Genomic DNA, 26,116 nt, shown 5'->3' with positions numbered 1-26,116 from the left:
TTGTCAATTATATATTATGCAGTATATTAATGATTTGCTCAATTTAACTCTAAATAAATGTTAATCAAAGATACTTTAATGGTAGAGATATTGGTAAAAATCAAATGTTATGTCATTTTTTATCCAATAAATGAATTTCATTTCGCAAATTTTCTTTAGACATGTCAACAATATATTATACAGTATATTATATTATCTAATATACTGATTTTAACTCTAAATAAAAGCTAGTCAATGATACTTTAATGGAGATGTATTGGTCAAGATCAAATGTCATATCATTTTTTTAAAATAAATGAATTCCATTCGACAAATCTATCTTCTATACAATATACTAATGAAGAAACGATTATGACACATGTCGACTTTACAAGAAAAATTTTCCCACTTTTTCATTTTCTTGTTAGGAAAATATTTTTTAGCATATCATGTAGTATCTTTTTGATTAGATTTTTTTAATTGATTAGTTACAAAAGATTTTAAAACTTTACCGTATTTACTATTTTTTTTTTTACCATATACAATCATATAAAACATGTAACATTAATTTTCATTAAAATAAATTTGTGAAAAGAAAATAATTTTGAATGTTTTTCATAGATAATCATGTATATTACTTACATGGCTATATTAAAAAAAATTGCACAAATTAAATAGATTACATATTAATTATTTAAGTAAATACTCATAACACCTATTAAAAAAGCTGTGAAAAGCCAAGTGTCAAATTTATATAGCACTTGTCATGTGTAATTTTTCAATTGGAGTATTTAAACTAACTGAATTAAATAGCTGATTAGTTCACAAAATTAAAGATTTGACAATCAATTAATATTAAACGTGTTAAATTTACTGATTTAGATATAGAAATTATTTCAACTAATCAAATACTCTAATCTATAAAATGACTAAGATAATAGAAACAATAAATTAAAAATCATTTAGGTGATATTAATAAATTTAAAATTATAAATTAGAAAACAAAACATTAATCATATATATCTTCTAATAAATTACTGCTAGAGAAATTTGAAAATAAAATAAATTAAGAAATCTTTAGATGACATTAAATAATTTATTAAGATTTAGACTGATTTAATTCTATAAATTATTTCAACTAATCATTATACAATTTAATAATAAGACTAAAGTCAATATTTTAGAGTCACGATAGATGAAAGATTTTTTGGTTCATATTGATTTAAGTGGCAAATAAAGTTAATCAACCTGTTATTTTACTCAACTACAAACTATTTAAATTTATTACACATATAAAAATATCAGATCACCCTTTTTAACAATCATTATTTGTTACTTCATCTTTAGTATACAATATTTTTATTATTACATGTTTTTGAAAATAAGATTTATATATTTTTTTCATACTAAGAATTTTGTGCAATGCACGGGGTTTTATACTAGTAATTAATAATTAGGATAAGATATTGGTGAAATAAATTTCAAATGATAATTTTATCACCTATGTTTGACTAGTTTATAATACATAAGTAATTAAATTAAGTTATAAATTAATTATTATAGTTGTTTAGGCTGAAAACTTATTTTAAGGTTTTACAAAGACATTGAACATTTAAATTATTTTAATATTATTTTTTATGTGTAGAAATTTTCTATTATTTTATATAATTACTTATAATTTATATTATTTAGTGCATAATTTTATGATTATGTTTTACATAGTAATATATTAATAATATGTATCTCAAACTAATAGTAATAATTTTACAGTTTTTAAAACAAATCAATTTATAGTCATATACATATTATAATCCAGAAAATTTTGTGCCACGTGGCATTCATATATAACACAATTTGCCATCAAATTAATACAATTTTCATATGTCTTTTTTGCATGGAAACTCTTAAATATCAATTAAATTTAATTATATTGAAACTCTTAGTTTTCAACATTTTAATTCATTTTTCTTTGTATAAACATACATATGCTAGAAAATTAAACTCTTTATCTTTTAAATTTAATTATACTGAAGATGAAAAGACAAAATTTTAGGATTTTTTGTTAGTGCCACATATATAGCTTGCCTAATTTATATGATTGAATTTCAAAGTCTTCATTTAGTGCATCCCACATACTTAAAAAAGAGTATATGCTGTTTTAAGAGTTAAGTTTATTGATTATTTCAGTTAGTATGAATATTGAGATAAAACTGGAGAAAGATATGGTTTTTGTTTCGTTGCTATGTGAATATGCAATTTTATCTCATAACTTTTATGGGTATAGATTTGGGATAAAATAAGGTTTATAAATTGAGATCAAATTTTGAAGAGTTGAGTGGAGAAGAAATGGAAGCAAAGAGAAATAAGATATTGATGAAAATGATGTTTAATTTGGTTTCATGTTGACATGTTGTGTAGTTATGAATGTCATAATAATCAAATAGTAGTATATGTTGTTATGATATATGATGATCAAGTTTAGTAAGCATATGAGTAGCTTTTGTTTTAAGTATCATTTCTTTTCAAAGGTTAGTGAATATTTTTGAGTAAAAATATTAATATTAGGTTATTTGATAAACTTAACACTAATTGAAGATATTTTGTGTTACAATTAGTTGATATTTTTTTGGTTATGTTAAAACTTTATAGATATAATTGTTCAAAATACATTTGTATTAATTTAACAACAATGTCTGAATTAATATTACATTTTTTTATAAAATAGTTCTATAATCACGTATATAGCACGGGTAAATACCTAGTTTCAATATATACTTAAGAAGTTAAGAGATGTAATAACTTAACTACACATATAAGATTATTATTTTTTTATTTAAATAATTCATAAACCGTGCTTGGCACGAGAATCTATCTAACTCTACTTAGATGTGACACTTGGAATTTTTAGAGTTTTTTAGTATAATTATGATGTTTTTTCCCATCGATTTTTGTTATGATAACCATATTGTTTTCCCTTTCATGAAAAGTTGGCATAATAACCATTTTGATACTTTAGGGAACATGACTTTTACCATGCCCTTGAAACTTTTTATCATGTCCATTAAAATCTCCGCGACCTTGTTCTCATCCTCAAACTCCCCCTCGAAAATTTCTACATCCTCTACCACGGGTATTAAAATTTCAACGACCTTCGTTTTCAACAATATGTGTTTTAGACTCATATGTATTTTGTAGTATGTGTCTCTCCACGGTTATTAAAAGCAAGGTGTAATGTTTTGATAAACCTTTTTACCAAACACAATCTTAACTTGTTTGACCCACACAATCAACTAATACCTTCAATGAACTAAAATTACTCCAATGAGATGATTTACCCCAACACTCTTTACTTTTTTATTTTTCACCCAAAATTCTTTTCAGTGATCAAAATATCATCGTTGTAGATCTAAACTTGGTCTAACACTTTTATTTTTCTTGTTACGAAAGAACCGACAAAAGAGAAGAACTAGATAAGAGGCAACAAAAATCTTACCCATAATCCTACTAAAAAAAGTGGTACATGTTCTAACGAAAACAAGTTAGTCTAACTCAATTTGTCATCCCATATCCGACCTTAAACGAGCAAACGCACCACCCCTCTCTCACATAAATCTCAAATCTGAATTCTGAATCATCGAAAGGGAAGTTTGGGCACATAGAAGATAGAAAGAATGGCTCAACTACAACTAATGGTACTAAAACTAAGACCATCCTTTCCAACAAATCTTTATCATCATCACCCTCAATTACACCCCAATTTCCATGTCCTTCCCGCCATTTCCCTTTCCTCTAATTTGTACAAAAAAAATCCTACTATTTTTAACTATATATCCACCAATTCTACTTCTGGGTTTCGCCTCTTTTGCAAGTTCAATGATTCTGGTAACTCAACTAACTCATACTCTTTTCAATAATTGTTGTGGGTATTTTTGTTTTTACATGGGTGATGAAATTTCATTGTTGTCTAAGTAAATTACTTATAATTTTGGATGGATTTTGATCGGCTTTCGTTTTGTGAAGTTATGTTTGTCGATAAACCAACTCAACCAAGAGTTTAAGCTGATGGTTGAGGCCGAGGATATGTCGTATACTCTAAGGATGTTGTTCCAATGTCCTTTATGTTGATGGATTTTGATAGAGTTTTGGGTGCCTTGAGTTTAATGTGGACTCTTACTCTTGGTCGGGCATGTTGATAAGGAAATGTTAGATATATTGGTTTGGTGGAGTCAAAATATAAGCCTAGAAGAGAAGTTGGATTTCAAAGTTGGTTTTGGACAGAAGATAAAGCCCGAGTCAGCTTTATCTCTGGATCGTATATCTGAAAAAATGTTGATTAGGAATAACCGGGAAAAATTTTGCTTAAAACTATATTGAAAAACTCTAATAATTTCCTAAAACTAAAAGTTTCCTGTTTACAGAGAAATGTCACTTGGGAAACAATTTTACCAATAACCCTGAAAACTAACCTACAAATTAATAAAAAAAAAAAACTAAAACTAACTAAAACGTGGAAAAGGACACGTGAGACTGCCCAGTAAAATGGTGGCGAGTCGTCACCTAGAAAGTGGCGACTTGTTGCATCCTCACTGCCTCAAACGAAGATTTCCATAACCCAGACGGTGAGTCGTCGCATATATAGTGGCAAATCGTTGCTTCTTCACTGTCTTGGTTTTGCGACTTCGGAGAGTTGGGGGCGACTCATCGCTTTCTTTTTGTCTTAATTTTTTCGTTTTGGCTGAGTGGCGAGTTGTGGTATCTGATGTATGGCCTTGGCAACGACTTGTTGCTTACACTCTGCCTTCGTAGTGAATTCTTCTTCGGGTTCTTAGGCTATTTCTCCAAGCGTTCACCCTCTTATACTCCGTAGGATCTGTAAGTTGTCATAAAACCTAAATTCACCTAAAAACATACATACAGTTACAAATAAATCATTAGGTGAATTTATACACACATACCACAAAGTCATGCAAAATAGTCTTATTACTTCACCGAAAAAGAGTATAAACGCTATTAATAAGTGCAAATAATTATTACACTTATCAGGAGATGAAGGGGGAGGGGAACACAAATTTTTATTAAGGATCCAAATGAAGACTTAGAAGGGGAAGAAAAAAATGCATCCAAATTTTGGATAGAAATTGGATTGCAACAAACATACACACAAATTTTTTATTAAGGATATGAATGAACACAAATCCATCAAGTGGTGAGCTTGTTGTCACGTGGTGAATGGTGACTATTCTTAGATATTGGATTGCTACAAGCTCCATATGAGGTAACTCCCATGCTTGTATGGTCGTACTAATGCATATGTATTGGTGTAGGTTAGTGTCATTGACTATTTTTTCCCTCATATTCTTATCTCGTTTGGCTCACCCACTCTAGCATCAAGGAATCCGTGCTTTCTTGGCCCATCAAAATTATCCATTCATATGACTTGAGGGTTATTTGGGTTATGTAAATGTCTAGAGAAAATGAAGGTTTATGAGTGTTTGAGATTGTTGATGATCCTTAATGGAATGCCGGTGAGCATTATGTGTGTGTTTGGGGGGGGGGGGGGGAGGGGAGGGATTTGATGGGCTTTTACAAATGGTTCCTACAAAATTAAGCACATTCATGGCCTTAGAGGTGATTCGAAAAACCCCTGTCTTGTGTTCAAGTCTCTATAGAGAAAGAAAGGTAAGAGTATTTGGTTCATGGGAATGAGCTAGTAACTAGTTACCTTGCTCATGAAGCGAGGAGTATTCTGGCTCGATTTCAAGTTGAAGGCCTAATCATTGTCGTTCAGATGTAGAGGGTGACATAATCTCATGGAATTGCTAATGTGGCTGGCCCGAGTTAGATGTGAGTGATGTCACATATATAATGATGTTTGCTTCAAATGCATTATACAACAGATGATATGGATAGAAACGACGGTGAATCGCAATAGCATATAGTTTATATGTAGCTGATTATTGGAATTGACATTCATAGTTGTAGATTAGTATTAGGCTTGAATAAAGTGAATTCATTGTTAGTGACGATTTTTACGGTGATTTGGTTTGACTAACGCCAACCCCATTTTGCTTGGATTAAAGCTTTGGTGTTCTTATGGTTGAAGTGAGAGAGTTTGATGCTATCGTTGGAATTTAGTGTGTAAAATCACAAATAAGTGGATATATAGGTTTCCTTTTTGGAATGAGGCTTATTAATAGGAGGACTGCATGCTTTCAAGTTCCAATATGACATGTTGAGTATCCTATGATTTTCATTATTTCAACTAAGACATATGCCATTATATCAATTTCTTTTTAGTGTACCTTCTTTACTGGTTGTCTTTTGGATTTAGCTTTAGAATGATTACATAAGTTTAGTACATTGAAGGCAGAAGTTGATATTGGATACTGTTATGATACTGCTTATGATTTGTTTTTTAACAGAACAACAAAGATAAGAAAAGAAAAGATTTAGAGAAGAAAGACAGAATGGCAGAAATACAGAGAAGAAAATAGAAGGAAATGGAATGCTTGTATTCCCTGAGCTTTTTTAGAGTGGCTCAATAGCTCCCTACTCCCTACTCCCTAGTGTTTACAACACTCACAATGTACTACAAACATACATCAACTAAAATTTCCCCCTAGATTAGCTAGTACTCTTCTAGAAAGTACTACTATTGACAGCTCATCATTCACTGTAACAGAAAATTTTCTTTTTGCAACAGAAGCTAAATACAATGGTTTTCATTTTATTCCCTTGCAACATAATTCTTTGCTTCGTTCTAGAATATACCCGAAAATCAGCTTTGGGCCTTGCTGTGTCTATGACATGCTGTTGAGAACTCACCCAAAAAACTAGTCTAGTAGGTGAGAGACTTCATTTACTCTATAAACCCTACATTAGTTGCCCATACAACCGATGTGGGACAAAGTCCCATAACCTTGTAATGGCCTCAAATCCATTCCATGACATTCGAAACCCTCATAAGTTCCAACGTCTTTGTTGATCACGGCTGGCTTAACCCAGGCCACCACTCCGAGTTGGATCCTCGTTGGTCACGGCTACGTTGGTCACGGCTGGCTTAACCCCGGTCACCACTCTGTAGGGCACCACTCCGAGTCGACTCTGATACCATTGTTATAGAATAAACAAGAGAACTCACCTAAAAGACTAGTCTAGTTGGGGAGAGAGCCCGTTTACTCTATAAACCCACATTAGTTGCCCATACAACCGATGTGGGACAAAGTCCCATAACCATTCCATGACAGATACTTGGATGGAGCTTGCTTGGTAAATAAAAGACTGCATAACAGTTGTTGGAGAAGCTAGTTGGTAATAAATATGTGAACTTTAATTTGTCTACCATGTCTCATGTTTGAAGGAATGTTAATTGCTTTCATGATTCTTTTGGTTATTGGTGCCTTGCAAGATTCAAGTTCGTATATTCCTTACGACTATGATACAGTTTGAGATGAAGGAAAATGGGTGTGCAGCGTGCTTTTCTTCTTAGCTGGTTTACTGATATCAAATATACTTGTACATCGTCGTGTGCTTGTCATAAACACTTCGAAGCCATACAACTTCATATATTGTGTTTTTAAAAGGTTCTTCGCAAGAACCCTGGCTGCTTAGCTTACTTTAGTTACTTTCACTTTTAACCCGCTTTATCTTTTTTCTTCCCGTTAACAAGCTATGTAGGAATCAGAGAAGGATATTATTTAAAGCGGTATTTTAATAATGAACATCTTTATAGACTCAATGTCTCAGCTGGAGCTTGGGAAACAATATGGGAGACAAAAACCTGAGAAGAGAGTGAATGCTGTATTCTGGATTATTCTTCTTAACCTTGCTATATTTGTGGCAGATCACATTTTTCTGGTACTTGATTTGTCTCCTTCTTTTGGTTACATTAGTCTTATATATATATTTTTTGCAAAGTATGCATGTATGTTTGTAAACATTGATCTCAATCATGCATACTTGCATCGAGAGATTTAGGTCAGTAACACTGTTTTCACAAAATATCAGCCTTGATACCTTCTGTGATTTAGACATATGTTTGAGTTATTGATTCCTGTAAATATCATGGGAAAATGCGGTATCAAAATACCAATTTAATATTAAGTTCTAATTTAAATACTCATCTGTCCCATTAGATTTGCATCAAAGAGAAAGAGAGTAAGTTTTAAGAAAGTGGTTATAAATGAAGAGAGAGAATGAATTGTGTGAATGAAATTAAAAGAGAGTTAAAATGTATGGATGAGATTAAAAGAAAGTGGTGGGCCATGGGGCATTGTTTAAAAATAGAAATGATGCAAATTAAGTGGGACGGATCAAAATGAAAAATGCTGCAAATTCAATGGAACAGAGGGAGTAAGTAATATAGTACATGTAAATAATGAGGGGGTTGCTTTTGTTTAGAATTTTGATTGTTTATGTTTATTATATCGCTATTACAAAGGGTGTCTTGCTGGTAAACTCACAGGTTCGAGACATCAAAGCCCTTTACTTGTTCCACAATCGTCCTGCTTGGTACCAGTTTGTGACAGCTGCCTTTTGTCATGCCAATTGGTAAGGTTTCCAAAAGCTGTAGAAGTATTAACATGGTTGATCTAAGGCTTTGATATTTTGAGCGTAGCGCATAGTCATATACGACCGACATTATAATCTAGGACACACTCTAGAAGCTCTATTAATAGTGTTCTACAACTAACAGTTTGATCCTCCCAACCAGGGGTGGACCCATGATGTATTTTACCTGATATATATTCGATATTTTTTACAATATTTTAATTTCAGTATAATTTATAATTTATGGTGAGGTTTGGGCACTTCTAGGCTGTCCCCTTCATGCGTCACCTCAGCTCCCAAGTCCCAACTATAAAACAATCACAATCCGTTTGGTAGGTAGTAATAAACGATGGTAATGAAAATGAAAACTAGTGTAATTTTGGTTGAAAAATCTGTTGGCTACTTGGATGGTCATGCTTGTCCAACTTCAATCATCTCATTTTCTTTATAAAATTCATTCCAATGCATTACCATCGGAGAGGTGGTATTAAGTGGTAATGAAAATTTGTAAACAAATTTTTTTTTATCATCAAAGTTTTATCATGGGAATGACATGGAACTTTTGATGGGATTTTACACTATAAATCATTCCCATTATCACCATTTAGTACCACTAACTAAAAGGGCCGTTAGTGCTTAGCCTCTGCAAATCCTATATTCAGGTTTTCTTACATATCAGTAACATTGGGTACTGGTCATGTTTTCTGCAGGAATCATCTTTCGAGCAATCTTTTCTTTTTATATATTTTTGGTAAGGCTATTGTGATAGATTTGGACTGAAATATGAACATATTATGTTTGCACATTATGAAATCTGAAAGCACCTTTCCACTAAATGAGCAGGGAAGCTCGTGGAAGAGGAAGAGGGTAGCTTTGCATTATGGCTTTCTTATATCCTAACAGGTGCTGGCGCAAACCTCGTTTCTTGGTTGGTTCTCCCAAGAAATGCAGTTTCTGTTGGGGCCTCTGGTGCTGTGTTTGGCTTGTTCGCAATAAGTGTTCTTGTGAAGGTAATTTTTTGTCGTGAATGCTTAATTATTCGACCCTTCTTCCCTTGTGACATACCTAGCTGCTTGCAGATGTCGATGGATTGGAGAAAGATTCTTGAAGTACTAATATTGGGCCAATTTGTGATAGAGAAGGTGAGAAATCTGATTCCTCTCCAGTTTACATTTAGTTCCCTGTATAACTCGGTTAAATTACGCAACTTATACTTAACCTGTACAAAACATATCGGTTCGTATCTGTTTAGCACATCATGGTCCTTAGTAAATATGTTTCACATCATATGTTAATGTATTACGCCTGCTGTATGGAAATGATTGATCGTCTTGAACTGTTGATCTCTTTGAAAACGCTGTAACCTAGTACTTATTCAACCATGAAAAAGTTTTCAATTATTTCATATATCTTTGGCGTGAACCTATGTTACTTGGACTCGAGTACTAATGTTGGGTACGTGTCCAAGTGTCAGATACGTCTAAACATTCAATTTTATGCCTAAAATGACGTGTCTAAGTGTCATACCAATGTCAGATTATCAAGAATCAGACACGGGTACGTGAAGCAAAATGAAGAGTCCGAGTAACAAAGGCGTGAACGACACAATTCTGGTCTTACTGGTTTCATTTCTATTATTACAAAATCGTTGGTTCAAAAAAGCGTTCCATTAAATGATGGACAAATTTGAATGCTGTTCCCTTATTCTGATAGATGCATTTGCCGTTCACCCAATTCGATATATTTTAGAAGTAATCAAGTGAAAATAGTTTGATGATATTCCTTTAAACTATGGATGAGCTCACGGGTGTAAACCAAACCGCTTGTTTCCTCATCGACATGTCTTTCACACGTTTTCATGTCACAACTTATTGGAACTTGATATAATGTTGATAAATAACTCGTACGATTCTGGTACTAGGTTATGGAAGCAGCTCAAGCATCAACTGGTTTGTCTAATGGCTTCATTGGAACGTACGCATTACAGAATGTCAACCACATTGCACATCTGTCGGGTGCTATGGTTGGGGTACTTTTGGTATGGTTAGTCAGTAGGGTTCCCTCTGACCCCTCCGAAAAGGAAGGATTTTCCGACAGGAACAAACGATAATTCAACTTCCGAAAGTGCAATGAAAGCCAGTATTCAGCACATTCAGTACCAGGCTCATAGCTGCTCCTTTTCCTACTGAATACTGATTGCTTTATTTATCATATAAATATTTATAAATCATAGTTGTGCTTTTTTGCCTTTGTAGATCATATATAAAACACACATACCGCGTTAGGGGTTATGAATTATGATGTTTGTAGCCTTTAATCATATATAAGTATAAATTATATTGCTCAAAATAGCATTAAGTTGAGAATTTATTATCAAAACATGCCTATGTGTGTAATAATTAATATTTCAAATTTTCATTATTAGCTTTTATACATGGCCTTTAGGAGTTAGGACTATAAATAAATATCATTTTGCTTTGTTTAGTGCCTAAAATCAAAGAAGTTGCAAATAAGAAAAGTAATAATAATATCTAGGTGGAAGCATATATAAGATTCATGTAATACATAAGGGTAACAAAATGTTAATAAGTGCTAAAATCACATCTATTTCTTTGATGGCTAAACCTATAGTTAAATGAATCATGTAAGTGGAAAAAATCAATAGCTAGTCTCTTGAGAAACGTATTTCAAACTTAACCCATTAAAAATTAATATCCACTTGTCGAGTTCTTAATGCCTACTTACATTATCCTCAATGCTTAATAATCGTATCTTTAATGTCCATTTTTGATATTTCAAATGTCTACTTATGTCATCTTAATGCCTACTTATAATATTTATAAAAATACATAATGAGTCGGCCAAACTAGAGATGGTCTCTCAAAAATACCGTCTCTCACGAGAATTTGTGAAAAGTCAAAGTATTTCAACTAAAAAAAAGTATATTGAAATAATCTTTAGTAGCCACAAAATATTAGTCAATGCAAGTTTCTTTCCAAAAGATTTCATCCCACATGGCATTCACCGAGGTTGTGTACATCTGTACAACTGCGTACATCTAACTTTCTAAACTCTCCCTAGGTGGAAATGATGTGACTAACGATCCATTTGGTGGTCGTTATTAAATGGTGGGAATGAAATGACATCCACCAAGAAGGTTTCATTCGAAAAGATAGGCACAACATATGCCGTGCTGTGTTTTATGTAGCCTTGCTCAACGCTCCCAACTCTTTATGACAAAGTACCCAATGTGTATCAAATATAATCAGCAGAAATACAAGAATAAGACCAAAATAAACAGATCATTAAGTAATATGAATCTTGTCCACATTTCAAAAGCCATTTACAGTAAATTCGGGTTTCTGCACAACCCCCTTTAATAACGAGCTAAGCATGGTGTTTCGACTTGAGGGGAACAAAGAAACTTCAGTGGTATCTACAAGTAATAAGTGTCAGGTGAATATTCACCTTAGTAAAATTCTTGAAACGAGACATTCAAATCCTTAGTTGAAGAAGACCAATGTACATGAAAGAGCAAGGTGACTGTACAAACCTAGCTGCCCATGAGATCGTTTCTGACAAATGATTGGTAGTCTGGTCCCAAATCGACAAGCTTGAGCAGCATTGATCGGTTTAGCAGCAGTACTCCACGAAGAGTCTGATGCATCCCTCACTACCATACTACTTTTCATCGTTCCAGGGCCAAACCCTTTTGAATCACCCACAATTCCGTTGGGTGTCAGCAAAATGTCGGAATAAGAATTTGGTAGTTGTTTCTGATGTATATTTTCGGGATTTTCCACCGTAAACTCCTCACTGTCGTTTATCTGATCTGACCTTGATCGGTTTCTCGCTGAAACAAGAACTCTCCCCACTTCTTTAGCTACTCCAGCTGCCTGCCAAGCTTCAGCGATGAGTGTGTAAGTGCTTTCTTCGGGCTGTATGCCGAATTCTTCCATCATCTGAAGCATTTCTTCAGATTTCCATGGTTGTTTTGCTTCTCCGTATCCCCATATTAGGGTTTCGAAGGTTTTCAGATTTGGTGATACCCCGTATTCACACATTGTCTCGAAGATTTTGTTCGCACATTCCATTTTTCCTTGACTGCACCATCCATTGATGATAGTTGTGAACATCACAACATTAGGATGAAGACCCATATTTATCATATGGTTTAGTAGCTCCTCAGCCTTTTCGGGTTTCTTTGCACGCGTATATCCTTTAGCAAGGATGCTATATGCATGAGCATCTGGCTTGATTCCGGACTTGACCATATGATCAAATATTTCCTGGCACTTGTCCATGAAACCAGCAGCACTCCATGCATTCATGATTGTGCTACATGTTATAACATCTGGTTTCACTCCAAATTCTTCCATTAGTTTCAAAACCTGTCAGCATAATGGAGCGTATTTTATGATCGTATTCATAACAGTTCACAAGAATGATCGAATTTGACATTCAAGAGCATCAAGTTTAACTTTTAATGTTTAGAATCCAAAAGAGGCGCATCTACAGAAACGGAGTAACATGCACCTAGCTATATTCTTTGACAGAAAGTCCTAAGAATGTAATAACACAAGAACTGAGAGGGATACCTAGCAACTAGAAGTGTTCAAAACAAACCCAACGACTCGATATTTACCCGACCTTGTAACCGAACCCTCCTTGATCCTTCAAGATGAATTTAAACTTATGTGAAAATCAAGTAGACACAAAATACCAATTTTAAACCGACCTGAAAACGTGGCCCGAAACAGACCAGATAACTCGAATGAACACCTCTACTAGCAACCCTTCCTAGAAGGTGGGTTCAGGAGCATATTGGTGCTATCTTTAGAGAGTGGATACGTTGGTTGTTTGCCTATTTTTCACTTGTTTTATACTTGGTGGTTAATAAAATTCTTTTTTATTGCCAAAAAACTAAAAAATAAAAATTTATCCGAAGTATGATAGAAATGTGAAAACTCACCTCGTCAACCCCTTCCCTATCTGTGGTATCGAGAAATCCTTTAATCAGTGAATTGAAAACAACAAGATTAGGACGCGCGCCAAGTCCTTTCATCTTATGCACAAATCTTAAGGCATCCCTCAGTTTACCTTCTCTACAATACCCACTTGCTACGATACAACAGGTTCTTTCGTTGGGTTGTAAATTGCTCCGCTGCATCTCCAATATGATCTCTTCTGCAAGCTTAGTGTTGCCATTTTGAACATATGCTGTAGCAAGCGTGTTATAAGTAACCGTATCAGGTTTCAATCCGGAAGCCATCATTTTTTGAACCACATTCCACGCTTGTGCAATATTACCCGTGCTACACCAAGCTCTAACCAACACATTGTATGACCTAAGATTGGGCCTCGCTGATCCAATAATCAACATCTGCTCAAGCAGTTTCATTGATTCTTCCGGCTGACCAGCAATGCCAAATCCTTTCATCAAAGTGTTGTAAGTGCTGGTACTTATTCTGTGTCCATTTTCTTTCATTTTCTGTAATGCTTTCATAGCTTCCTCCATATTTCCCGACTCCGCAAATGCGTTTATGACAGCATTGAAGAACACAGAATCGGGTTTCATTTCGTTTTTTTCAACTTGAGCAATGATCGGGTGTATGAATTCAAAGCGTTTGAGAATGGTTAAGGCGGCTAGTAAAGTAGTGTATGATATTAGTGATGGAACATGACCATCTTCAATTAACTGCTCGAAAATTGACTGTGCATCTTCAGCCTTCCCTTTTTCGAGCAAAATGTTCATCAACTTTGTTTTGGTACGAACAATTTTGCAACTAGTTCTTTTTACGCACGAGGCACAGCAAATTGAGTCTGGATCAGGGTATAACCGGATAGCATGAAACTTTTGTCCCTGTAGCGGTTAATCATAATATTGGTCAGACGGCCTTTCATTTCAACAGGTTCAAGAAATTTGAGAACACAATATACATACAATAAGACTGGAGATATCTGTTAACAATAAGAGTAAATTAAATCCTAATACATATACCTAGTTGAAATATGAGGATTCTACATAGATAGAAGGTTTAACCCAAGTATGAGGCATGTCTCACGTTGAGATGACCTCAAAACAAGAAGCTCATAAGCTAAAAGTTTTTATTATTGGGCTATTTAACCCAAGTATAAGGCATGTCTCATCAAGAATTTGAGTATAATAATAGATGATATTCGATATACTTTCTTCAATAGCCAACCAACAGAACAAGGTGGATTAAAGAGTAATGACAAGATGATTGAAGACCCCTTTTCTTAACCATCAATACAGAACAATTTTAGGACTAACCTGATTCTAGAACCTAACCCTAGATGGTTGTGCCACATAATTTGCTAATCTACTCGTGAATTATGTATCGAAAAAATCAAAATATAATCAATTTTGGACTATATTTGGGTCTATTTCACGAATTGCAATTTCAAATAGGAATTATGTTATGATGCTAGGTGGAGATAAGACTAGACAAAATAATTTGGCGGGAACACTAGTTTCAACTTTCAGCTAGTGAGTCAATTAACCTTGATTTCACATGGCAAGATGAAAAATTCATATTAGCTTATCTAACCGAATCCTGATCAATGGAAACTAGAAAGCATTGAGATGGGTTTTGGGGGAAGGGTTCTGAGTGAAGTTACTGTTCCACTAACAACTTCGAGTAGCTCTAGCCTCTATGTCAACTTTACACAGAGCATGAATCACGAACACTACAAAAAATAAGTCAATCAGTTTTAAGATTTACCTTTGTAGATATTGGTTGAATGGCTTCTCTCTTGGAGACAGAAGCTCCTCCAGGGTGCTTGAGCATAACATAAAAGTTGGTCATATCTCTTACAATGCTTCCTGTAACTTCAGTATTAGCTGATTCTGATATTTCAGATATCAACCCCTAATTTCGGATAGCTTGTTTCTTAACACTTGGCCCCAAGTTCATAATTCCATTACAAGTTTCCCTGAAGAACACACAAGTATCATAAAAGTCAAGGATTGATGTTCAGTGTCAGGGGTGATCATTGTCCAATCCTATTCTACTTGCAAACAGGGACACCATCAAGCCATTAGCTTAATCAAAGACTACAAATACTATTAACAACATTTGTTATACGCATACTAAATAGAAGCGCATTCAATCATGTGCATTTCTTACTTATATTAATGAGAAATTGTTGATGATGTTTGCTACAAAGGGTCACTTGAAAACAAGCCAAACCCTACCTAGATGGGAGCTGTTTAATGGCATTAGGGTAATGGAATATTGTTGTTATATACACATATTGCAGACGACTACATTAAAATGTGCTGACCGCTGAAAATATAACATCAACCCATGACCCCAACATTTGATGAAATTGCAAAACTAACTTACAATAACACCCTAGAAAATTAAGAAATATGCATCTGTAATCTGTTACGCTAAATATATCTTCACTTTTCATGAAATGTGCTCTCAAAGATCCTAAAAGACCAGGACGAGGATGGGAAAGCAAATACTTATTGACGGAGGCTGATGGTGTATGTGATCAACGTGAAGCCAAAACAACTTCTTTGTTATTACAAGGGTCAGACAACAACATCCCACCCCTCAACGCTGCCTTGGTGGTGTAGGGGAGTAAAATGTTGTTAACAACAAAGCAATATTCCTAGACAAAAACAATTTGTGCTGCACTACAATCCCTTTCCATTTCTTTTCTCCAAATAAAGCCAACCCAATAAGGTTTATGAGAGCATCCAGCATAGGGAAAACAAATATGAGTCTCAACTCTCAATCAATGATTCTAACGCTACATGCCTACATTCTAAATCAAAGACATCCAAAATCAAACTAAGAGCATGTTTGGTATCTCATTTTCTGACTCGGTAACAGTATCGGATAAGTATTTTCATTTACTATTTGTTTGATAGGATATTTTCTAAACAAAATAGCTTACCTATGGATAAGAGTTACCCCTGAATTGTTACTGGAAAGATATCACCAGTAACAAATTCTACTAGCTCACTTCTTTGTTCACCTTCCTTTTTTACTCTCCTCTTAACCCAATTACCCAAATATGAGTTTTGATTCCATTAGTTACATAAACCAAACAAGTTTCGAAAGCAAAGCTTATTTTTTCCATTACCCTATCTTTTTTTATTCCATTTCCTTTTCATTCCACCTGATATACCAAACACCCCCTAAGTCTATTGTTTGGCTACAGGATTTGCTTTGACTACCATATTAATCTCCTAAAAGCTTACACAAATACCATGTTTTCCTAGCTTACCTAGCCCACTTTTCTTCATCCTCATTCTCCACTAGAGCTTCACAATTAAAGATCAAAGAGAACAGACTGCAGACATGAATACCACTATTTAACCTTGTCCTGTACTCATAGATTCATGTATATTGCTGAGACTTAGGTTCTCAAAATGAAAAGCAGGTTTCAAAAGTATACATATAGATATACACTCACCATCATAGCTTCCATAAGCAAGATATATCAGGTACAATGATGATGTACTAAAGGCAAAAATAACAGGCAAAATTGTCAAAAATAAATCAACCTCTGCTTGATTTGCTAAAAATAAATTAATTATTGTTAATATTAAATAAACCAACTTAATGAGTATAATTGCTAAAAATAAAGGTTGGTTTATTATTTACAATTTCACCAAAATAACAATTCAATTTATGGGTTTGAAGCTGTTTCACTCTCTTCCCTTTCTTAAGTCCCCAAATCACAAATCAATTATAAAGTTAGAATCACAACAATATCAAATTATTTACCAACTTTTTGAGCATACTCCTAAAAGTTACTCCTACCTTAATAATATTATTATACTACCTATATAAAGCAGTATCACACAGAAAATTGATCAAAAAAACAACTTAAAGCTCCAACATTCTTGGAAACACATAAAAACAGAAAATCTTAAACTCAAAACCCTCAACTCCTACTTAAAACTATGAGCAATAAAATAAAAACCCATCCCTAAAATAGAAGAAAACCCATGAATTGATGAACATATGCAAAAGGGGTTAAGAGAAAACAGGTAAAAATAGTACCTGATGGTGGATTACCGATTACTGAGGCTGAAGAGTGTGTGAATGTTGTTCTAGAAGGGAATATGAAGGTGGTGATGAAAATATAGGAAGAAATGCAGATTAAAGAGAGTATGGGATGGTCAGTGACGTGTTGGAAGTGGGATGGTACTATCCACATATATGTCGGAAAGGATTGGAAAAGAATTGGACTTTATTGGATAAAATGAGATTACTAGGTGGAAAATATCATTTCCAGGCATTCATCTATGGCACAACGGGGTGCTTGATAAAGACTTGTAGCGTTATCGGTCGTTGGCTGGTAGTTTGTTTTAAAAGGTTTTTTTTATTGCAATTTTATTTGTATGAGATTGTATCGCTGTAAGATAAGCTTATACAAAAGAGTAAAGATTTATTAGTAAAAATTATAGAAAAAAACAATGAATTTGAATTCATATTTTTATAGAAATCAACTTTTTAAAATAGTATAAGCTGATCTAATTGAAGTTGTCTCATGGTGAGACGGCCTTAATAAAGAGTAGACCAATTAGCAAAAGCTAATGAAAAATCCAACTAAATTAACTTTTTATTTTGCTTAAAATTAATCTTTTTAGTTGGATACAAAATCTTACCAAACACCTCAAATTGTCTCAAGAAAAGGATGGAACTTGTTTATTAACTTTTTAAAGGATGGAACTTGTTTATTAACTTTTTAAAGGATGGAACTTGTTTATTAACTTTTATCGTGAGAGACCGTCTTATCGTGAGACCACTGACCACTTATTAAAAAATAGCTCAATCAGTTTAATTATAATTTTTTATAATATACGTCACTAATTGATCAATTTAAGATCATAATTGATACCTTATAGTTTAAAAATAATATTTTTAAAACGTTAAAATTGAAAAAAAAATTAAAAAAATAATAAAAAAAATCAATTTTCAACGTGTTATTTCGTACTAAAAAACTAATTTGTAATAACTTTTAGAAAAGTTAGCAAATTGTTTTAATCTTTGACAAGTAATTTTGAAAAACTTTAAATTTATCATTGCATATTTTTTATGTCTCTTTGAATTTGTACTATATAATTTAATTATGTGAAAGCTACAAAAGAAAACACTATGTGATATACTAAATTTTAAAAAATTATAACTTTTATTTACCCAAAATTACAATATACTAAATTTTAAAAAAATAATATATAAATAATGACATTAAAGCTACATAGCTAGGTATTATAAAACAAACTATTATGTGACTTAGTGTGTTATTTTAAGATAAAACACTAACGATAATTTAAGACCATGAAGGGGCAAAATTTGTTACTTTTAGCTTCCTAAATTAGCAAAATAACATGTATTAATTATAAATCTTGATAACACCTCATTTCATACACTTTTTTTTAAAGCGTAACCTTTAATCATCAATTAAATGAGATTTATGAGATTTTTTCTTGGAAGATTAGAATATGTTCTCTTTTAATGAGAGAAAATGAGGAAGAAAATGGGTAAACTCGTGAATAAAATATTTTATTGGGTCTCGGCTGGTGTTATTTAGATTCAAAGTAAATCATTATTTGACTTAGGAGTTGCTATTTAATGAACTGTTAAATTACATAGCGGTTTAATTTAATTTATTTTTATTGCCTCTTAAAAATTAAATAATACAATATTGAAAACGATCGCCAAATACTTACGATGTTAAGAACAAACAACAATGAGCAAAATTAAGTTTGACAAAGTAACAAACAAGGACACAAAGATTTAAGGAGGTTCACCCAATGATGGCTACGTCCTCCGTGGTGTGTAGTTTATGTTTATATTATATCAAATGAATACAAACAACACTTCAATATGAAGAATTACAATTGAGATAGAGATAACAACAATAGGCTATGTGTTTGGCTTAAGGGTTGTGTTTGATGTGTTTTGCATACTTGAAGTGTGGGTATGAGAGCCCTATTTATAGTGCTAGGTACTTGAAGATGAATGACTCACATAAATACATAGTTAATTTAGGGTAATGAATACTATGAAATAACTCTAAGAACTTGAAAAGGCATTATCTCAAGAGTCACACACATGAGACTCTTCACCTTAATCTTCATTAACACCAATAATTCCCATGAATACTCTTCACCTTATTACACCCTTTTGGATTCCACAACTCAAGAGTCACACACATGAATTCAACCCTTTAATGTGCACTCAAGTCACACATTAGTATATTATCATTTATAATCACATTAGTATACTACCATTCATAACACAATATAATAAAATAAAATAAAATTAAGATTAAATGAACTATGACGTGACTTGACAGTCATTTATTGTGGAAAGAAATTTTTTTTAAATAGAATCAAACATATTATACTACATGGATAGTACGAAAGGAATTAAGTTTCATTAGGTTATAATTTCAAAAATAAGTAGATATTTTGCATATTTTGGCAAAAGATCGTTGTCGTAAGAGCTAAAATGTGTTTTAAGAACCAAAATAAGTGTTAACTGTACTTAAAGTAGATATTGTAAGACTTAGAGTGGTATTTTAAGATCTAAAAGTAGATGTTATATGATTGAAATTACGTGTTCTAAGAATAATGACGTGTTTTATGATGAAAGTAGGTGTTACAAATCCAAAATAGTTGTACGTTATAAGTAGGAATAATCATGGATCCAGGACCCTATTGGACCTGTCTCTTTTATAAGGGTCTGGGTCTTATTTTTGGAGACCCGTCGGATTCGGATCGGATATGGATCTAAAAAATAATTGGCAGGTCTGGATTCGGGTTTGAGGGTCCGAACCCGGACCCAGACCTGACATCTGGACCGTGGACCCACCCCATAGACCCGGACCCGGACCCGGACCCTTATAATTATTAAATTATCTTACTATTTTGTGAGTATTGTGACTTTTGTCTAATGTTCTGACTTCTGTCCATACCCCAAAACTTCATTTATTTTCTATTTACATATATAATATAATATTTGCTAATTGATAATTGTTACCCCTATTTTATTATTTTCTATTTATATATACTTATATATTTAGTTTTATGCAAATTGGACTATAATTTAGACAAGTGTTTTTAGAAATTACTTTGTATTTGAATTTCATAGACTCGAATTATTGTTTGTAATAGAATTTAAGCGTATATGGACGACGCTATGGATGTATAATTAGTATTAAATATTTGTAAAATACTTTAATGCCTTACAAAAGGTTTAAATATGACAAATCAAAGAGTTTTTTTAGTCTTATCAAATCTGGAGGGTCTGGGTCTAGGTTTGAAAATTTTGAACCCTTAGGGTTTGGATCGGGGTCTGGATCTACAAAAAATAAAAAGGTTCGGGTTTGGGTCTGGGTCTGGGTCTGGGTCTGGCTAGACCCGTTCCAGACCCGCCGCATGGTCATCTATAGTTGTAAGAGTCAAAGCAAGTGTTTTAAGATGCAAAGTAAGTATTATAAATATATACTAAAATTGGTGTTGCTAGACTCGAAGTAGGTGTTTAATGATTCAAAGTAAGTGTTTATTGGACACAAAGTTGCTATTTATCTAGCATGGAGGTAGATATTTTAAGACTCAAAATGTTAGAAAGCATAATTATTTTAGGAAAGTTAGTTATTATTTTTGAATAATATATCTTTATTTAGATTCTTAATACTAGGTGTTGTTTGTTTAGTTATTTTATTATAAATAAGGGCTCACATTGTACATTGATAATTAAAAATAATTTAATATAAGTAATTTCAAATGCTAAAATTAGTTTATGAAGTTCTTTATGTTATCAGAGTTGATGGTTTCCGATCATCTGAAACAAAAGAATGGTTTTCCGTTAAATAAAAAACAACTAGCAGGTTCGAAAAGAATGACGTTCCCGCCGAATTAAAAAAAAAAGCCTCGAAAATAACTCATATGTAATCCCACATCAAAGAATTAGAGAGAGGTTGACTAACATATAATTGATGAACTACTCCTCATAATACCAATTGGTTTTAAGATAAAACCCCATCAAACTTATATGCAGTCAACTCTTCTCTTAAGCGGGTCTTATTGTGTGCAAACTCAATAGCAAACTTACCATGGTCAGTGTTTTTAAATTTAAAGTAGGCATTTTATCAAATAATTCTTCTATATTGATTTTTGGGAAATTTCACATGGTGACTCAAAGTTTTGGCTTTTTCCACGTGGTGGACAAACATTTTTTGATTCATGTGGTGATCCTAACTTTAACTTTTCCACTTTGTAGGCAAAAGGATAATTTTTTGCTAAATTTACGTTATTATTGCCATTATAATGACTTTTTTCATAAACCCAAATGTCACAATCACCTTTGTGGAACACGGATTTTAAAAATTTGTTCGAAATGAGTATTTAATTTAACAAAAAACTAATATTGTGGCTACCATATGAAAAAACTGAAAGCTTGAGGTCATCCCAAGTATTAAAAAAATATTTATCTACCACGTGAAAAATTCAAAACCTCATGGTCACCATGTAAAAATTTCCCTTGAAATTTTGATGTATTTCCATTGAAAATAGGAAAAATTATCAAGAATAGTACAATCTTTTGTTCATTTCTTTTAGTAATACCAATTTTTGATTAACCATGAATAATATCAAACATATAATATTCCTAACATGTTAAAAATCAAACTATAAGAAAATATATGATATAAAAAATTGATAAATTAAATAATAAACTAAAGTTGATACTCATTATTTTAGAAAAAATTCTCTAAGTTCATGGTATTCATGATTAATCAAAAATTAATATTATTATAGAGAAATAAAAAAAATTACATTATTCACGATAATTTTCCATAAAAATATAATATTTCTATTTCTTTTTTTTTTTTGCATTTTGTACTCACTAGGGGTACTTAAAAATAAAAATTCATGGACCAGCAAAAACTTAGCAACCCTTCACATTTTGAAGTTTCAACCAAGAGACAAAAAAAAACTTGGAAGATCTGAATTTTCCAACAATTTTTATGACTCATACCGTGTACAATTATTCACTTTTCAAATATTAGAATATAAAAATTTCCATTTTAGCATTTCAATGTTTAACTGCTTGTATACCCAACATTCAACAATAGAGAAAATCATCTGGGTCTCAATTTTTTTCTTCTAACCCTCTTAAAAATTCTTGAATCCTTGTTTCGACATCAGGGAAAAAATGTTGAGATTATGGAGATGGTATCAAAATTGTTTAGCAGTACACCCAGTCAAAACCCAAATGATTAGTTCTGGTGTTCTTTGGGGAGTTGGGGATATTACTGCTCAGAGTATTACCTACTCCATGGCCAAGAAAAAACTCCAAGTTTCTGTAAGAATCCTTTTCTCTTCTATTGCAAAATTTTAATGGGTTATTTATGTTATTGTTGTTGAATTAGAGTATGTTTTATTTCCTGGTGAAAGATTATAATTTGGGTTTTGGAATAGCTTTTTGGACTTGTTTCTGATTGATTTAGGGTTTCTTGGTAGTTCGAAAAATTGGGTATTTGTAATTATGGAGCTATATTATGTACTGAAAAATGAAGTTTTAATTTCTGTTAATTTTTAAAAGAACATGGATTCCAAATTTAAAGGTAGCTATAAGTTGTTCAATCTTGAATGTTAGTTGATAATTGATTGATGGTGGCTATTGTGTGTTTTTGTTTGTGGGATTGCCTTATTATATCCCTTTTGCTTGCAAATCTGTTGCATTTTTATATGCAGATTTATTGTCTGCTGTTGCATTGATCAAGTATGAGCTCCTAAGGGTGTGTTTGGATAAAATAGAAGGAAAAGAAGGGGAGCGGGAGAGGGTAAGGGGAGGAAAAATAGATGAGTTTTCTTCCAAATGTCTGCATTGTGGGAAACGTTTGTTGCTTAAAAATCATAAAAAATGTCTTCTCGCCATTTGTTATCATAATGCAAAAATACGGTTTCGGTCACAGTCGCGGTAATTGTAGCAAAACGGATTCATGGCTAATACGGATGATTTTGTGGTCAATGCGGCCTACATTTTAATCGCGGCAAATTCAAAAAACTTTACAATAAGGTCGTAATACGGTGATGGGGCGTTGTTTTTGCACTATGTTTGTTATTTGGTATTAAAATTGAAGAAAATCCGCCCCCATTTCCGTCCATTTTCTTTAATCCAAACAAAACATAAGTGTTAATATAGTATGAGGTTATTTGTGATTGAACCGGTCTGAGCTTTCAAATCGCGGAAGCTTACTTTGATTTTTAGTTACTAACAAACAGCTGAATACATTCTTTCTTTTTTCTGAAAGTGTTGCTAATGATGCTGTCAACTTTCTTATGGGTGCTAAATCTTTCTGAGTAAGGTTATGTTTGATTTATGTTTCTTGGTTGTTTAGCTTTCAAGGGTTTGTGTTGACCCTATCAATGCCTAATGTATGTAGCTTAGTTTTGTGAGTTGTTATGTTAGTTTTATATATACGGGCATATGACTTGTATCCTTCTGATTGTGTGCTGGGAGCCGGGACCAGTGTCACATGATTTACTAATCACCTCGTAAATTGTGAATCGAAAAAACCGAATTATAGTCGGTTTTAGGCTATTTTTGAACCATTTTGAGAGAATTGCGAATTCAAATGGCGAACAACTAACGAATTATGTTTCACTGCTTGGGACCAATATTCAAGCTAGATTGCATGTTTAGTTTATTTACATAAAAATTTGCATAATCTTGTATTTTGTATGCTCGTATAAGTAATTATTTTGCATACAATAGGAAAAGGGCAAGCAATTGCAAATCAACTGGAAAAGGGTTGCTGCCACAAGCTTATTTGGCCTTGGGTTTGTTGGACCAGTTGGTCACTTCTGGTTAGTTTTTGCTCTTCTAATATTTTTTTTTTTTTTCAGTTTTGGGGCATAATCCGTTTGCTTTTTCGGAGTTTATAAATTCAAGTGCAAATTTTTTCCTCTGAAATGTTTTGCTTTGATAATTTGAAACTTAAAAATTCAGCACATTGACATTTGACTATTAGATGAAGTCATCCTTGTATATTGTTGTTTTCGTTTTACTTTGTTCTTTGATGAGAACATCATGCACCATATATCGGAGGGGTATCAGTTGTTGTCTGATCAGGGGCGTATCCAAAATAAAACAATGATGTCCATGTATTAAGTATTGTTTTTAAAATTGTAAGGCTTGAACCTTGTGCAATGCTATCATACACTTATATTTTAACTAACTTAATCAATACACTTATTAGCATAGCTAGAGATATTACTTATAAAATACTGTTAGTTGACAACATTGAACTGGGCTAGATCCGCCCTTGTGCCTGATAATGTGGTTGTGAATCTTATTACTAATATTTTCAACTTGTCGCCCTTAGTTCTGAATTCAAAGGCTTAGGAATTTATCTTTAATGTTTGTACTATAAATGTGAGAAAAGATTGATGGAATCTATAAGTTTAATTCTTGTAATCTTTTTAGTTACTGACGTTCATGCTGTATCCAAATAAAGAATTACTTTTCCTCTATGTGCATTAAGAATGACAAGAATGTAGTCTGTTGAGTCTATGATGTTCTATTACCCTAATGCCAATAACTGTCTCCAGCTAGGCAGGATTTAAGGGGTCTGATGTACGCAACCTTACTCTTACTAGTGTTAAAAGAGTTTGTTTCACATTTTAAGAAATACACATAATTTAATGAGTCATTTCAGTATAGTCCATATAATGTCTTTAACTTGTTTTTTTAGTTATGCTTGCTATGGTGATTACAAGCGTAGTAGAGATAAGTTGATATTATTCCACCACCGTAAGGTTCTGTTCTGCGCAGGCATTGTCGATATATTTTGCATGCTATGTTGTCTGACAGTAATTAATTTTGAACAATTTATGGAACTCTCATTTTCTCGTACTCTTGGTATTTTAGGTATGAAGGCCTAGACCGTTTCTTGAAATTACGAATGAGGATGCAACAAAATTCCGCTCGGTTTGTTGGCTCTAAAGTTGCACTTGACGGGATTATCTTTGGGCCTGTGGATTTACTAGTGTTCTTCACTTATATGGGCTTTTGTAACGGAAAAAGCGCTCCTCAAGTCAAGGAAGACGTGAAAAGAGACTTCATCCCAGCCTTAGCCTTAGAAGGTGGCATATGGCCAATCCTTCAGGTTGCTAACTTTCGATATGTACCCGTGAGGTATCAACTTCTTTACGTCAATGTCTTCTGCTTAATCGATAGCTGTTTCTTGTCGTGGATTGAACAACAAGAGGACGCAGCATGGAAACATTGGTTTAAACAGATTCTTCATCTCGAGGGCCAAAAGGACAAAGGCGGATGATTCATTTCTTTCTTCAAGAAGTTTATCGAAGAGTCTTGGAATGCCCGTATGTGGGTTTTTGGTATCGGAATCCCTTCCATTCTGATCGAAACGATTGCAATCGGTCTTTATACGAACGAAACAAAACTGTTAATGATTCTTTGTCTCGCTGACATGAAACCGTAGCTTGTTGTAAACAATATGCTGAAGTTGTTGTTGAACCTACATTGCCATTTGCCAATATATAGAATGAATTTGTTTCATGATC

At 33.0% G+C, this 26,116-nt stretch overlaps 3 protein-coding genes across 4 annotated transcripts; 2 read left to right on the top strand and 1 right to left on the bottom strand.

Annotated features, from left to right (window-relative positions):
- The first annotated feature begins 3,495 nt into the window (after positions 1 to 3,495).
- Positions 3,496 to 10,960, top strand: LOC130802838 (rhomboid-like protein 11, chloroplastic). 2 transcript variants are annotated; one of them, XM_057666929.1, is made up of 8 exons: positions 3,496 to 3,861; positions 7,712 to 7,836; positions 8,444 to 8,529; positions 9,240 to 9,280; positions 9,373 to 9,539; positions 9,609 to 9,671; positions 10,066 to 10,142; positions 10,451 to 10,590. In XM_057666929.1, the coding sequence occupies exons 1-7, from the start codon at positions 3,651 to 3,653 to the stop codon at positions 10,102 to 10,104; spliced, it is 732 nt and encodes a 243-aa protein (XP_057522912.1). In that variant the 5' UTR covers positions 3,496 to 3,650; the 3' UTR covers positions 10,105 to 10,142; positions 10,451 to 10,590. The 2 variants fall into 2 exon arrangements, with proteins under 2 accessions (XP_057522912.1, XP_057522911.1); XM_057666928.1 differs by lacking the exon at positions 10,066 to 10,142 and having other exon boundaries at positions 10,451 to 10,960.
- An 852-nt stretch (positions 10,961 to 11,812) lies between these two features.
- Positions 11,813 to 17,849, bottom strand: LOC130802837 (pentatricopeptide repeat-containing protein At5g25630). The gene is made up of 4 exons (XM_057666927.1): positions 17,577 to 17,849; positions 15,276 to 15,486; positions 13,502 to 14,392; positions 11,813 to 12,920 (listed from the first exon to the last, which is right to left on the bottom strand). The coding sequence occupies exons 2-4, from the start codon at positions 15,357 to 15,359 to the stop codon at positions 12,033 to 12,035; spliced, it is 1,863 nt and encodes a 620-aa protein (XP_057522910.1). The 5' UTR covers positions 15,360 to 15,486; positions 17,577 to 17,849; the 3' UTR covers positions 11,813 to 12,032.
- A 4,643-nt stretch (positions 17,850 to 22,492) lies between these two features.
- On the top strand, positions 22,493 to 26,116 carry LOC130802836 (protein SYM1). Its single transcript, XM_057666926.1, has 3 exons — positions 22,493 to 22,889; positions 24,306 to 24,397; positions 25,461 to 26,116. The coding sequence occupies exons 1-3, from the start codon at positions 22,740 to 22,742 to the stop codon at positions 25,867 to 25,869; spliced, it is 651 nt and encodes a 216-aa protein (XP_057522909.1). The 5' UTR covers positions 22,493 to 22,739; the 3' UTR covers positions 25,870 to 26,116.

The sequence above is a fragment of the Amaranthus tricolor genome, chromosome 16, assembly GCF_026212465.1.
Source record: "Amaranthus tricolor cultivar Red isolate AtriRed21 chromosome 16, ASM2621246v1, whole genome shotgun sequence".
NCBI lineage: Eukaryota > Viridiplantae > Streptophyta > Magnoliopsida > Caryophyllales > Amaranthaceae > Amaranthus > Amaranthus tricolor.
Note: the sequence above shows the minus strand (reverse complement) of the source record. Positions and strands in the feature narration are given on the sequence as shown.